This window comes from Macrotis lagotis, chromosome X, assembly GCF_037893015.1.
Source record: "Macrotis lagotis isolate mMagLag1 chromosome X, bilby.v1.9.chrom.fasta, whole genome shotgun sequence".
Classification (NCBI taxonomy): Eukaryota; Metazoa; Chordata; class Mammalia; order Peramelemorphia; family Peramelidae; genus Macrotis; species Macrotis lagotis.
Window position 1 is genome coordinate 624,025,772 of NC_133666.1, and position 15,060 is coordinate 624,040,831.

General features: G+C 37.9%; 1 protein-coding gene across 1 annotated transcript; it reads left to right on the plus strand.

The window, feature by feature from the left end:
* Positions 1-209: 209 nt before the first annotated feature.
* Positions 210-15,060, plus strand: LOC141500225 (uncharacterized). The gene is made up of 2 exons (XM_074203228.1): positions 210-337; positions 11,009-15,060. Exon 2 carries the CDS (start codon positions 11,063-11,065, stop codon positions 12,641-12,643), a length of 1,581 nt encoding a protein of 526 aa, XP_074059329.1. The 5' UTR covers positions 210-337; positions 11,009-11,062; the 3' UTR covers positions 12,644-15,060.

Below are 15,060 nucleotides of genomic sequence, written 5' to 3' on the forward strand. Positions count from 1 at the left end.
GTTCATCTCAGTGCAATACCACAAAGTCAGGCTCAGTACCCCGGGCCTCCGAGACCTCCACAGCGGGCCCGTTACAGGAGGGCTCCCTGCCCGAGCTCGCAGGGTCAGAGGATGCGAGAGCTGGGCCTCGGATCCGGGTCTCCCACCCCCCTAAGTGGCGGCGATGCCAGCCGGGGGGGCCCGGAGGCGGGGGAGGGGCGACCCTAGAGGCGGCCCAGGGCGCGTGCGCGCTGTCGAGCGGAGCCGCGCCTCCATCCGGCCTGGGCTGGGCCGGCTTCCCCCGCGCGTCCCGGGATGAGGGTGACTGACAGCTCCCGCCACGCCCGGAGGCCTGAGGGTAGGCGGGGTCCGCGGGGAGGGTCAGGGGGTGGTGAGCTGAGGGGGCCAGTGTGAGCGCTGTGGAGTTGCCCTGCACCCCCTCCTCCGGGCATCTGGGCAGACTTCCGCGCCCCGCCCGCCCTGTGCCCCCTGCCACAAGAAGGGTCTCGGGGCGGCCGGTGCCCGGCCCTGGAGGCAGGAGGACCAGGCTTCGAATCCGCCCTCAGACACTTCGTAATCACCTAGCTGTGTGGCCTTGGGCGAGCCACTTAACCCCGTTGCCTTGCAAAAACTAAAAAAAAAAGGGCTCTTGACAAGAGATGATGCGGGGGGGCTCGGAAATCAACGGCAGCCCCTTCTCCCTTCACCTCCATGCTTCCTCACTAGGGACTCAGCTTTATAACGGATTTATATACATATACATATATATGTATACACACACACACACATATAAAACAGACTAATCCCTTTTCATGATCCACAAAGAGTTAATGCTCAAAACTCACCTTTCTGTTAGTATTCTTCATTAAAAATACCTGTGAGTCTAATTATCAGTTCAGGGATTTATTTCACTGATGTAGATTTTTTCTTTCACTAATGATTCACAGCCCCTCTATGGTGATTGAAAAGATGATTCTTGAGTATTTTTGTCTAGGAGGCAATGGATGGAGCACCAGCCCTGGAGGAGGAGGACCTGAGTTCAAATTCGACCTCAGACCCTTAATACTTACCAGCTTTGTGACCTTGGGCAAGTCACTTAACCCCATTGCCCCACACACACACACACACACAAAGAGAAAGAAAAAATTAGCCTGCGGCTAGTGATGAGGCTTATTACTGATTTTTAGTCCATTACTGGGCTTACTCTGGCCTTCCTCTTTTAAAGAAACTGCTAGCACCTTTCTGCATCTCTCAAGAACTCAAGATCAGGGAGCAGCTAGGTGGCAGTGGATAGAGCACCCACCCTGTAGTCAGGAGGACCTGAGTTCAAATCCAGCCTCAGACACTTAATAATTACCTAGCTGTAACCCCATTGCCTTGCAAAAACCTAAAAAAAAAAAAAACAAAAAAACACCTTAAGGTTATCTGGATTCCTATCATACTGGAGCATCAAAATAAGAATTTGTTGGAAGGTTATTCCTGATTTACAATGAAAAAAACTGAAACGAAATAATCCAAAGTCATGCAGTTTCATCAGAGCTAAGATTTGAACCCAGGAGCTCTGATTCCAAGTCTTTGTACAATCACATTTTGCCTCCTTTTAGTAATTATTACCTCCTTCTCACAGTCATTCAATATTCTCTTCCTGTACCTGTCATCTTTTCTGTTTTGATCTCTCCCTAATTATGACATCTTTCCCCAAGAATATCCTGCTCTATTACCTATCACTATCTTCATTACCTTCACATTTGTTTCTTCATTTTCCAGTAAATACCAGCATTTTTCTTTGTTCTCCAATTTCCTTCTTAAACAATTGCCCTTTACCACTTTCATTTTTTTTAAGGTTTTTGCAAGGCAAATGAAGTTAGTGGCTTGCCCAAGGCCACACAGCTAGGTAATTTATATTAAGTGTCTGAGACCGGATTTGAACCCAGGTACTCCTGACTCCAGGGCTGGTGCTTTATCCACTGAGCCATCTAGCCGCCCTCCACTTTCATTTTCTACTTCTAACTTTCTCTCCCTCTGTATTACTATTTCATTTCTAGAATATAACTGGGTAAGATAAAGATGTAAATCATTAAAGTTACAAGATTAAAGAGATGTGAGCAGGATGTTAAAGTATTCATTGGAGTAACATCAGTCTACCAAGACAGGAATCTCTAAGGAGAGTGCCTTCTAGTTCTACATATATAATCCAGAAAAACATCTTAAAGGAAGGGACTGTTTCATTTTTGGCTTTGTGCCCCCTCCACTGTATCCTACATATAACAGATCCTTAATGCTGGTTGAATTGAATTGAATTCACCCAACAAGAATTTATTAAATGCTTCCATATACTAAGCACTGTGCTTGATGCTAGAGACATAGAGACAAAAATAAAAAGTCTGCTCTCAAAGAATTTCTGTTCCACCTACACAGAAACATCAAAAAATATACAAAGTAAATATGAAATAATTTGGAGATAAAGGATACTTATGGATCAGTCATTTAGGAGACAGGACTTGAGCTGAATCTTTTAGGAACCTAGAAGTATAAGAAAAGTATAAGGGAATGATACAACAAACAAACCTGAAAAAAAATTACCACAAGTTTTCAGATTTGGGCTCTGTAGCCTTCTGAGTTACAATACTTAGAAGTTTCCATTTATGTGTTATTTCCTTTTTTTGGTCATGAAGAATGTTCTGAAGTCTTCAGCCTCTTCCCAACTGTGCCTCATCCTTGTATGTCCTTAACCACCTGCACTCACAGACTGGAGCACATGTAATCAGCCATGTCTATCTACCTATCTACCCATCTATATGTAGAGATAAAGATAACATAGTTATAGATTTAGAGATAGAGAAAAAATACTTAATCACAATCTCATGGTAATAATCATGCTGATGTAGTACCTGTTAGTTTTTCAAAATGCTTTCCTCACAATTGTAAGTTAAATTAGTGCAGGTTTTATAGGTGGGAAAAATGAGGCTCAGAGGTGAAGTGCCTTGCTTATAATCACTGAGGAAAAAGCTGGGACTCAAACCAGGTTGGACCCCAAGTTCAAGGTTGTTTTTAACTACTGTCTGGTGCCATATATACAATGATTCCCCCATTCATAAGCATTCATAAATACTTAAACTAACTACAACTCATAAATATATACCTTTCATTATCTATGCACACAGGAAAGCTTCTACATCACAATCACAAGCAGAACTCTAGATCATGGAAAAGTTGGAAGGCTAGGAATTTTCTCTAAGCTTTCAACCTCTCCAAAACTGAAATTATGAGCCAAAAATAAAGTAATTTCAAATATCTTCATGATTTGGGATGCTTGAAGTCTAAAAGATTAAAAAAACAAAGCCATGAACTGATAAAACTACATTGAACTCTCTTAGCACCCCTCCCTCAATAATACCATTGGTAGTAAGACTGCCCCAGCTAACCCATTCAAACTCTCAACAAAAACTACATCTTTGTATGCCTTCCCTCTTTCCTGTATCATGGAAATCTCAGCTCCAGGCTGCAGACATCTGATTAGGTTAGTTTGCCAGCATATATTTGCAGTGCACCAGACTGGAAGCTTGTTGGGGCCATACATCCAGTAGCATGAGGGGTAGTGTTTCTGTGCTGCAAAAGATCTCTGCAGGAGAGACTGGAATAGTGGGACAGGGACAAGATGTGTCTGGGTTGGAATAGGCACCATATCCTATCTCTGTGGCCACCCCCTCAAGCCTCAGAAACTAAACTACAGAAATCAAGTAACAACATGGTAGATCTCCAAACTACCAGTGCTAAACCAAAGAACTAGGGATTAGGTTGTATGACACTCCACTAAGCCTGAGAGAAAGTACCCAGCTAGAGTCAGTTATGTCCACCCAAAAGTCACTTGGGGCAGAGGACTATTCGAGGTGTACCATGTGAGGAAGCTGAGATGCTTTGGAATTCAGTCTCCCAGGAAACCACCATTAGAGAGAATTAAGTCAGAGCCTCAGAAAGTGAGTACTGGGGGAAATAAGGTTAAAAAAGGAGCTGAAATTACCAGGAAGAAGAAAACCCAAAGACCTTAAAATTAGGCAAACAAGTTAACTATGAAATCATTAACTGCAGGAAAATAAATAGTTTCCATATCTAATAAATGAGTTCAAACATCCATGAATTAAAACTATAAAACAAAGGAAAATGGTCCTATGCTCAATGAGACATAAAACCCTGGAGAGGAGAATATGGAATCACAAAACACTGTTCCTGAGGAGTTCAAAAGAGATGAGAAGTATGAGAGCAGAACTTACAGTCTGCACAACAAAATGAATGGGTAAAACAGAAAAGGTGAACAAAAGAGAATAATGTACTGAGAATGCAAATATACAGAAGTAAAGAACGATCTAGAAGAGAAGAAGCAAAAACCCAATGATATTAAAATATATTCACTATAAGCAATACATGCTGATCTCAAAGACAGGATGCTTAGAGATAAGCTAAGAACATGACAGAACCCTTCACACCATAATGTAGGACTTAGAAGACAATTATCCAGACCTTTTGAACATAGAAAATGGAAGGCCAATTGAAAGAATTCATAAATTGCCTCAAAACAAAACCCCAGTATTGCAAGCTCTAAGACACATTGGGTAAAATTTGACAATCCAATTCAGAAACAAGAAGTTCTGCAAGCAATCAATAGAAAGATCTTCGATTGCAAGGGATATTCAAATACCAGAAGACTATTCTGCACTCAACAGAAAACAGGATGCAATGGAATAATGAGTCCCAAAGGGCAATGGAGTAGGATGCATCCTTGAGTAACTTAACCTGTAATTCTGAGTTTAACCATAAATGAAAAAAGATGGATATTCAATAATGAAGAGGTATTTGAAAGAAGTGGAAAGGAATGTATGATGTGACTGAGTCAAATTGAGGGCTAGCAATGAAGGGAAGTTGACCTTCATGATCTCAATGAGAAAAAAAAACCTGCAGGCTAATGAATGGGAAGAAAGTAGGGAGTATTGAAAAAAGAGGGAAAGGAGTTTTGATTTGGTTGTAAATGGAATTTCATTGAGAATGCTCCCATGGGTGAAGAGAGAGAGGTGGTTTATGAAGGAAGATGGGTATGTACTAGGTATGTATTGGAATTCAGGAAGGGGTGGGAGTAACTGATACCTGGGGGAGTCAGGGAGCATGAACCTAGGAAGAGGAAAAAGACACTGAAGTAAATGAGAGCAAAGTAATGGGAGAGGATATCAGAGAAGGGCTGCATAATCAGGGATGTGGTAGAGGAATGGTCTAATCATGAAGTAGTGTCCTCTCTGAACATTGTTCTGAGAGGGAGAAACAGAGGGAAAGAATCCATGGGGCAAGTTCTACAAGGTAATGGCAGAAACTGCCTAGAGAGAACTCAGAATGGATATATTGGAAATTTTGTTACATAGGGAATATTGAGAATAGATAAGATTAGATAATTTTTAGAGGTAATGAATCAGAAGCATAGAGAAAGCAGGTAGGTAATGAAGAAAATAAGAAAAATCCTTTTTGGAAAGGGATGCAAAAAATGAAATGCAAAAGATGAGAGGATGAGGGAATTTACTGAGAGGAAAAAAGAAGCAGAGGGGAACTTCTATAACCAGATAACCAGATAAAAGCAGAAAAGAAAAGAACTAATAAGTAAAACCCTACTGGGAAAGAAGAAACAGGCAAGAGGAGGGAATCAAGGGTGAAGAGAAGAATACTAATGGGAACAGGATCACTTTAAAAAAGATTAAAGTTCAGTAATAAGGATGTAATAATGTGCTGTATTTATTTTATAATATTTATAGAGGAAAAATGAGACATGGAAAATGTAAACTTAATTCTCATAACTTCATGTGAATATTCATCCAATAAAATGAAAAAAATGACAGATTAAGATAAATACATTTAAAAAGCCAAGGTATACAAAATAAAGTGGAAGGAATAAAATTTATCATTCATCAAATAACTCTTCAAAAGCAAGAATTACAATTATACTACCTGAAAAAGCAAAAACAAACATTAAAAAATAGGTATAAACAAGAAAGTCACATTATGTTAAAAGGAATCATAGACAATAAACCAATATCTAAATCTTCCAAATGTCTTGGCATCCAATTCATAAAGGAGCTAGAAGAAGACATAGTAACAACCACAGTGACAAGAGACTTCAGTGACTCGTTTAGAGAAGCCTAACATAAAAGGGAAAATATGAAACTGAACAAAATATCAGAGAAAGCCACAAGTGAAAAGACTTATGTCATAAAAATGAAAATGCAAAGGAATATACATATTTCTCAACACTGCATGGAACTTTTACAAAAATTGACTATATTCTAAGACATAGAGTTAGTGCAAATGTGTAAAGGCAGAAATAGTTAATATATTCTTCATAGACCACAATGTAGTAAAAAAATTGGTTTATTGATCACAAATTCAAAGAGACTATGAATGGTCAAAGAACAAAGAAATAATAACTGAAAGAAAATGATAATGATGAAACAATATATCAAAATGTCTATTAAAGCAGTCCTTAGGGAAAATTGGATATCTCTAATTATATATTAACAAAATAGAAAAAATGATTAATGAGCTGAATATAAATTTTTGAAAACTGATAGAGTATATACAGATAGAGCACCAATCCTGGAGTCACAAGGATTTGAGTTCAGATCTGAACCTTAGATGTTTACCAGCTATGTGACCCTGGGCAAGTGACTTAACCCTGGTTTCCTCTTTAAAAAAAATTAAAAGCCAACAATTAAGCACAAAAGATAATAGATAAATTAGAAACAAATGCATATGGATAAATAAAACAATCAAATGCAGAAGCACATATACACTTAGAGTCTTTGCAATATTAGATTCTCTTTCCTTCAACTAGTAGAAAAGACCTCGGGGCTGAGCAGAAACATACTTGAGATATCAAAGACATTTGCAGGTAAAGCCATGCACTCCACCTGGAAGAAGTGCAGGTATCTAGGCTCTGCTAAGAGGGCACTTTGTATGGATAAAATGCTGGAAAATTATTGGATTTGAGTTTATGTAATACAAGCCATTTGACCCAGATGTGAATATGAATTTCCCTTATTCACAGTTATGGAACTTGGAATTTGGTTGTAGCCAATTACACAACATTGTTTATACTTATGTTACTTATGAAGGTCTCAGATTTGGCATGAAACCATCTTTGTTCTATGCCCCTATAAATATCGAGGCCAGAGGATAGAATGGTGGAGGGGGAGACTTGTGAGTGGAAAAGTGGATTTGCTAGAAGAGGATTTAGGATTAGTAACAGGAGGAGATGTGAGGGGAGAAGCACAGTGGGAACTGATAAACAGATTTAAGAAGCATGAACTAGAGACTTGGGATATGCAAATTGATTTGTGTGTGGAGGCAGCCCTGCCACCAAGGCTGTACAATAAATCTTTTTCTCCTCCAAGTAGCATTCCTTTGACCTCTCTGAATTAAAGAACCTGCAGTGCACACAGGAGAAAAGAAAAACCTCCAGCTCCTGTCCTACAATTAGCAATGGGGATGGAATTTGTTCAGGAACTCCTGCTCCTCCCCATTTGTTTTACACTCAGTTCAAATTTAAGATTCTATTTCATCTGGACTCAGATAGGACTTTCTATTTTCAGGGTTTCTGCTCTTTGTGCCTGGGCAGTGTGAGCTCTGATAAGTAGGAAACGAGCAACTTCCTTTAACTTTCCCTGAATTTTTCCCATTCTTCAAAGTTCTCTCTAGGAAGATTGACTTTCTAACCAAGCTAGGGACTCTTTCATCATCCATTTAAAACTTCCTCGTAGCTAAGTTTTTCCCACCTTTTTTTTTTAAGTTTTTGGAAGGCAATGGGGTTACTGGCTTGCCCAAGGCCACACAGCTAAGTAATCAGGAAGTGTCTGAAGCCACATTTGAACTCAGGTACTCCTGACTCCAGGGTATCCACTGCACGACCTAGCCACCCTTTTCCCACCCTTTTAAAAAGAAGACATATAAACCAGTTATTTCTGGGAACCCAGATCATTTATTCTCTCAACAAGGGAATATAGTTATAAGGCTTCTCTGAAGGGCTTTCTTTGCTGCTAATCTGTGCATCTGCAGCCATTCACTCTTGAGTATTAGAATTGGACTTACAGGACATGCGCTGTCTGAGAAGTGTTACATTCATTTTCTCTCAGTGTGGCACTTTACAGGATTTTCATGACCTAAAAGCATCAGAAAATTTGTGACCACTCAGACTGATGTCAGTTTGTCTAGTTTTTATTAACTCTTCCTTAAAGCAGGACAGTTTTTAAACTAAAAATATTTCTTCTAATTGTAATTCTGAAATTTGATGAGGAAAATCATACTCTACCTTTCTGTGTTTTTATAAATCAATCCCAGAAACATCCTTCTCAACCTCTGCAACCCAGACAAGCCATACAATGGCTTTTAGAGTTTTCCTAGGTTGTAGAATCATACCTAGAGAAGTTCACAGTTGGAAGGCATCTCAGAGATTGTTATCTCAAACCAATATTCTAATAGTAGTGCATAACATTCCCTACAAGTGTTCTTTAGTCTTCTCTTTAAAACATGTTGTGACAGCAAGTCCATTATCCCCCAAGGCAGGCTAAATCACCTTTGGACAGATGTAATTGTTAGGATTTTTTTTTCTTTGCATCAGACCAAAATCTCACTCTTTGCAACTTCCTCCTAATGCTACTAGTTTTATCCTCAGAGATCAAATTAATTCTAATTCTTCCACATAACAATCTCTCAAATACTTTAGTGCTCAAAGCCTGTCATCCTATAAATAAAACTTGGATTATATTTACCCACATTGAATCACATCTGTAACCTCTCAAATTTCACTGTTATCACGATTCTTGTTTCTTAGACTCTTAGAAGTTTAGTGCTGAAGGGATAGTTTGGTCCCATCGAAAGAGTGTTATATTTAAATTACACCATCAAATAAGGAAATTGCATTGGTTAAAAAACAAAAATAAAAGTGAATAACTCCCTTCAATACCACCCCCACATCCAATCTCTTCCCAAGGCCTATTGATTTCACTTTTTTTGACATCTCCCAAATATACCCCCTTCTCTCCTCTGATACTACCACCACACCTTCATCACCTCACATCTGTATTGTTACAATAGCCTACTGGTGGATCTGCCTGTTTCAAGTCTCTAATTCATTCTCCATCAGTAGTTAAAGTGATTCTTTCTAAAGGACAGGTCCAGTCATATCACCCCACTAGTAAATAAATTCTGGTGGCTTACCATTGCCTCTAAAATTAAATATACAAAGCTCTGCTTCACATTCAAACCCCTTCATAACTTAGCCCCCCTCCTCAGTTTCCAGGCTTCTTAACTCTCTGCTACCTACTCTTTAGTCAAGTGATACTGGCTTCTAGGCAGTCTCGTTGCTCTGGGCATTTTCTCTGGCTGTCTTTCGTGGTTGAAATGCAATCCTCCTCAACTCCTGCACTGATTTCCCTGCTTTTTTTTAAGTCCCAACTAAAATCCCAGCTTTTTGTGAAAGCCATCTCCAATCCCTCTTGTACCTTTCCTCTATTAACCATTTCCTATCTAATTATATAGCTTACTTTGCATATATTTGTTTGCATGTTATCTCCTCCACTAAACTGAAAGCTTCTTGAGGATCTTGTGTTTCTTTTTTTCTTTTCACTTTATTTTTGTATCTCCACTGCTTAATACAGTGGCTGGAACATAGTAGATGCTGTATAAATGCTTGTTCCCTTCTCCCGCCTTCCTTTGAAGACAAAGATGATCTTTCTTATATTTATTCCCCATTATAATCCTAATAACCAGTACAAAACCTTGCTTGTATTGTTGAACCCAAAGAGTGAGATGGAGACCAGAATTTGATAAGTTTGGAGATCTTTATTCCCAGGGATTTCCTGGGGATAGAGTACCCAAATCAGACAGCATCTGAGTGTTCAGGGGATTGGGTTTTTATAGTGTTTGGTGGGGGGGTACTGAGAGTAAGCAGGATACAGAAGCAAAGACAGCAGTTAGATATATTGTCTTGTCATACTAATACAAACATGTAAACATATGGCTCAGTATAGATGGGGGCTAGACAGAGTAGGAAAAGGGTCAAGGTCTTTGTATTATGTCTGAACTTGTTTCCTGAGAGAGGGAGTCACATATTCACAGGCTTCCCACAAGTTTGAGGGAGTGAAATTTACTGTCTTATGGTTCCAGCTGCACCTGGGCAAAGGGGAAGCAGTCCTGGAATTTTAACAGATACAGCAAGATAATTAGGCTAACATGGGTGCTTTGTAAATCTTTAGACAATTTTATGGCATATCCATGACCCCTTGGGTCCTATTCAGACTATTTTTCAGACCCAAAGGCGCCTAGCCAAAGTTATATTTCTAAGGAATTTCTCAGGGCCTAGAAGGATGTCAGGGACCCCTTTCTATAGGGGAATTTCACAAACATTTATATTGTACTTCAGTATGACCTCTCAACATCTGATACAGTTTGCTCATTATCAGAGCTCCCAGTTTCTCCTCTTCCCCCAGACACACTTTTCATCTTTTTCCATAGGCTTGCCTTAGTCTCTAGACTCACTCTGTCCACTATGCTTACCATTGCTCCTTCCACTTTAGTTCCCTACTTCAATCTTCTTTCCTCAGAATTGAATTAATAGGATGATAGTGGAAAGAAAATTATACTTATAGAAAGGAAAGACCTAGATTTGCAGCAATCTCATCTCCAGCATTACTTTTTTGTATAATCTTAGGGCAAATCACATAATCTCTCTGGAAACTCTGTTTCTTCATCTATTAAAAAAGGGTATAATAATACTCATAAGGATTGTTGTGAGGAAAAGATGCAAAAATATGAGTTGTATTATTAATTTCAGTTGACATTTAAATAATTCTCTACATACATTTATTACCTCATTTCATAATAGCCCATCAATAGCATGCCTTCTCAGGAGGCATTTGTTTCATTTGGACTCTATCCTGTTCTTTCCCTGTTTCTTTTCTTCTAGAATAACAGTTGAGTTTTGTATTTATTGTTTCAGATAGTGAACACAGAACTGAAAAAATCACCTCTAAAACAGGATATTTTTGAAGAAATGGAATTATGGCATATGATGTCAGAAAGACTTAAAGAGGATATTTCCCTGGAACCTGAGTATGAAAAAGCATTTGAATATCGAAGCAGATTTGAGGAAGATCTGGAAAACCTCACAGGGGAAAAATTAAGGAAACCTTTTTCCCAGGAAAGAGACTTCAGACCAGTGACACTGATCCATAAGAAAACCTCCACTGAGGAAAGAGACCAGGAAGGAAGTGATTTTGATAACAGCTTCAGTCAGAATTCAAACCCCTTTAGACACTTGACAGTTCCTACAGAAGAGATACCTCATCTTTGTAATGTATGTGGCCAAAGCTTCAAAAAGAATTCAGACTTATTTAATCATCAGAGAATCCATACAGAAGAAAAGCCTTACAAATCTAATGTATATGAGACAATATTCAGACAGAATTCTACTCTTTTTGGATATGAAAAAATTCACAGTGTACAGAAGCCCTTTTTGTGTAAGGAATGTGGAAAAACTTTTAGCCAGAGCTCTAATCTTATTGATCATCAGAGGACACATACAGGAGAAAAACCCTATGAATGTAATGAGTGTAGAAAAGCCTTCAGTTTGAGTTCAAACCTTATTAAGCACCAGAGAATTCATACTGGTGAAAAACCTTACGAATGCAATGAATGTGGTAAAGCCTTCAGTGAAAGTTCTAACCTTATTAAACACCAGAGAATTCACACTGTAGAAAAGCCTTATGAATGCAAAGAATGTGGGAAAGCTTTCAGTCAGAGCTCACACCTTATCAGACACCAGAGGGTTCATGTGGAAGAACTGCAATATGAATGTAAGGAATGTTATAAATTTTTCTATGCACACTCATCTTTTATTCAACATCAAAAAATTCATACCGGACAGAAGCCCTATGAGTGTAATGAATGTGGGAAAACTTTCAACCAGAACTCTGACCTTGTTAAACACCAGAGAATTCACACAGGTGAGAAACCATATGAATGTAATGAATGTGGCAAGTCTTTTAGTGTTCATTCATCTTTTATTCGACATCTAAAAATTCACACTGGTGAGAAACCCTATGAATGTAATGAATGTGGAAAGACATTCAACCAGAACTCTAATCTCACTAAACATCAAAGAATTCATACTGGTGAAAAACCCTATGAGTGTAGTGAATGTGGAAAAACCTTCAACCAGAATTCTAATCTTACTAAACATCAGAAAACTCACATTTCACAGAAACTCTTTTATTGTAATGATTGTAGAAAAGTCTTCAGCATCCATTCAATATTTCTTCAGCACCAGAGAATGCATAATGAAGAAGATCCTAATGAGCAAAATGAATATGAAAAACCCTTTGAGTGTAAAGAAGGTGGGAAAATCTTCAGCCAAAATGGAAACCCTATAAGACATCAAAAATGTCTCACTGGTGAAAGGTCCTTTGAGTGTAATGAATGTGGAAAAGTCTTTAGTATGAGTTCTAACCTCATTAAACACCAGAAAATTCATACTGCATTTAAACTCTATGAATGTAATGAATGTGGAAAAACTTTCACTGAGAGCTCTAATCTCACTAAACATCAAAGAATTCACACTGGAGGAAAACTATGATTATAATTCACTGATTGCTTAAGATATTCATCATCATAAAATTCATGCTAGAGAACATGAATCGTATTAATTTACCATACCCATTCAACATAAGGCTCTTAAATATAATGAACTGAGAAGGCTTTCGAGAAGGCCAACACTTTAAAATTATTTCACCACAAAGTAGCCATACTGGAGATAAACCCTGTAGTGAAACTGCCAATTCATGACTTATTTTTGCTAATTCAGCTCACAAAATTATTTGTTGTTTTCTCTGAGCTCTCCCTGCAATTTGTATTCTTAATATTCTTAATATGTGCCTTTTTCTCAAATGAATGAAAAGTGAAAAATGAAATTTATGAATTTAATAAAATCATAAGATTTACAACTGGAAGGGACCTTTAGAAATCATGTAATTTAACCTGTAATTTTATAGAAGTGATGACTAAGGGCTAGAAGAATTTAGTAGCCTTCTTGGGCCACACAGGAGATAAATAGTGGAGCCAGAATTCAAACCTAAGCCCTTTGACTCCAAATTTCAATTTTAAAAATAACTTTCAAAAAATGTTAACAATTGACGATTATACTACACTCTCCTATTATCTTTATTATAAAAATATAAGGAACAAATGTGATTAGAACAAGTAACCTTAGGCCCATTTCAATGCTGAATTTCAAGATATCTTAATATGATTTTCCAAGAGTTAAATTTTAATATTCAATAATAGGAATAACTGACAGTTTTATAAATCTTCAAGGTTTGTAAAATGTTTTACATATATCATCTCATTTGACTCAAACAACAACCTAGTAAGGTACAGACTATTATTATTTTACAGGAGGAAACAGGATCAGAGAGGCTATATTTGTGATTTCAGAGTCACACAGTTGGTATATGTCAGAATTCAAAACCAAGCCATTTTAATGCCAATTACACTATTACATCATACTGATTCCTTAATTGTTCATTCTTAACATTCCTATTTCTTTATTCTTATATCCTCTCTGATGGAGAGACTATATTTTCGTTTACTATGATAAAACAATTTTTTTCTCCACATTTTGTTTTCAAAATGATTTGCCCTGTTGAAAGACTTATATTTCCCTTAACTGAGGATACTTGTATTTGAGTCTACTGCTTGGGTCATTAGGCAATTGGAAATATCTGATACTGAGACATTCACTTAAATCATAGAGTAGATAAGACTACAGAGTAATCTGGAGTGGGGGGAGGGGTGTACAAGGGTAAGGAAGTGCGAAAATAATTCTCATTGGGGAATAAGGGACATGAAGAGGTAGTTCCAAAAATGATTCCCTAAGCTTGTCAGAATAGTTGTGAAACTTTGATATCAAATTGGATTGACTCCAAATCCACTTTTCTTACATTGCACTACCTGCATCCCTGAAGACTTAGATTCAAGATCCAGCTCTGCTACTACCTAGTATACTTGGAAATATGTATGTGAGGAAGAATGGAATTTGGTATCCCTTTTCCCCAGCTAATTGATGTAAAGTAAGGGAGGTAATAATAGAGCTAAGGAGGTAGTTCTCTAGAATTATGAAGAATTCATTTTGGCATTGCTTTATGGGAAAAAAGGTCTGAATTGGAAGTGGATTTTGAAACTAGCAAACCTTAGTGATATCTTTTGAACAGTTGAAGAATTCAAGGCAGGAATCCATTTTAGGAGGGCAGAAGGGGAGAGGAATTTCTCTTCTCTCCATCCCACCACATCCATCAGGAAAGGAAGTTCAGAGAGTTGAACAAGGATCTGGACTCTTAATAAATACCTCATTGGCTGGCTAGGTGGCGCAATGGATAAGAGCACCCACCTTGGAGTCAGGAGTACCTGGGTTCAAATCCGACCTCAGACACTTCATAATTACCTAGCCGTGTGACCTTGGGCAAGCCACTTAACCCCACTGCCTTAAGAAATCTTTTAAAAGAAAAAAAAGAAAAAAAGAAATACCTCATTGCCTCTATTATCTTCCTCTTTCTGTGCTTACATCAACTGAGTGAGAGGAAGGTCAGGGAGACAGACTTCTACCCCCTCATATTTCTCACTAGCTATATGAACATAAGCACCTATTTATATTTCCATATTTGTAAAACAGGGATAATAATAATTTGCCTATTTTGCAGAATTGCTATGAGCAAATTACTAAACTTTAAAGTAGCATACAAATGTAAAATACAATGATTACTAGTACTGTTACTAATAAATGATGTAATAAGGGATCCAGGATTTTGTAAACCCTGAAGTTTGGTCATGTTCTTAATGGGATGGAAGCACCAGAGTTTGTACCATAAAGTTATTTGTATAAGATTAGGGTTATATTAGATTTTGAAGAAAGGTTTATAATCAGTTTATGGGTTCATTTAGCTTTATGTTGGACAATTCTTTTCACAGTTGCCCTAAAAGACTAGATACAGATACATA

Coding starts and splice junctions, on each gene's coding strand:
- LOC141500225 (XM_074203228.1), top strand. CDS start 11,063: ATGGAATTATGGCATATGATGTCAGAAAGACTTAAAGAGGATATTTCC.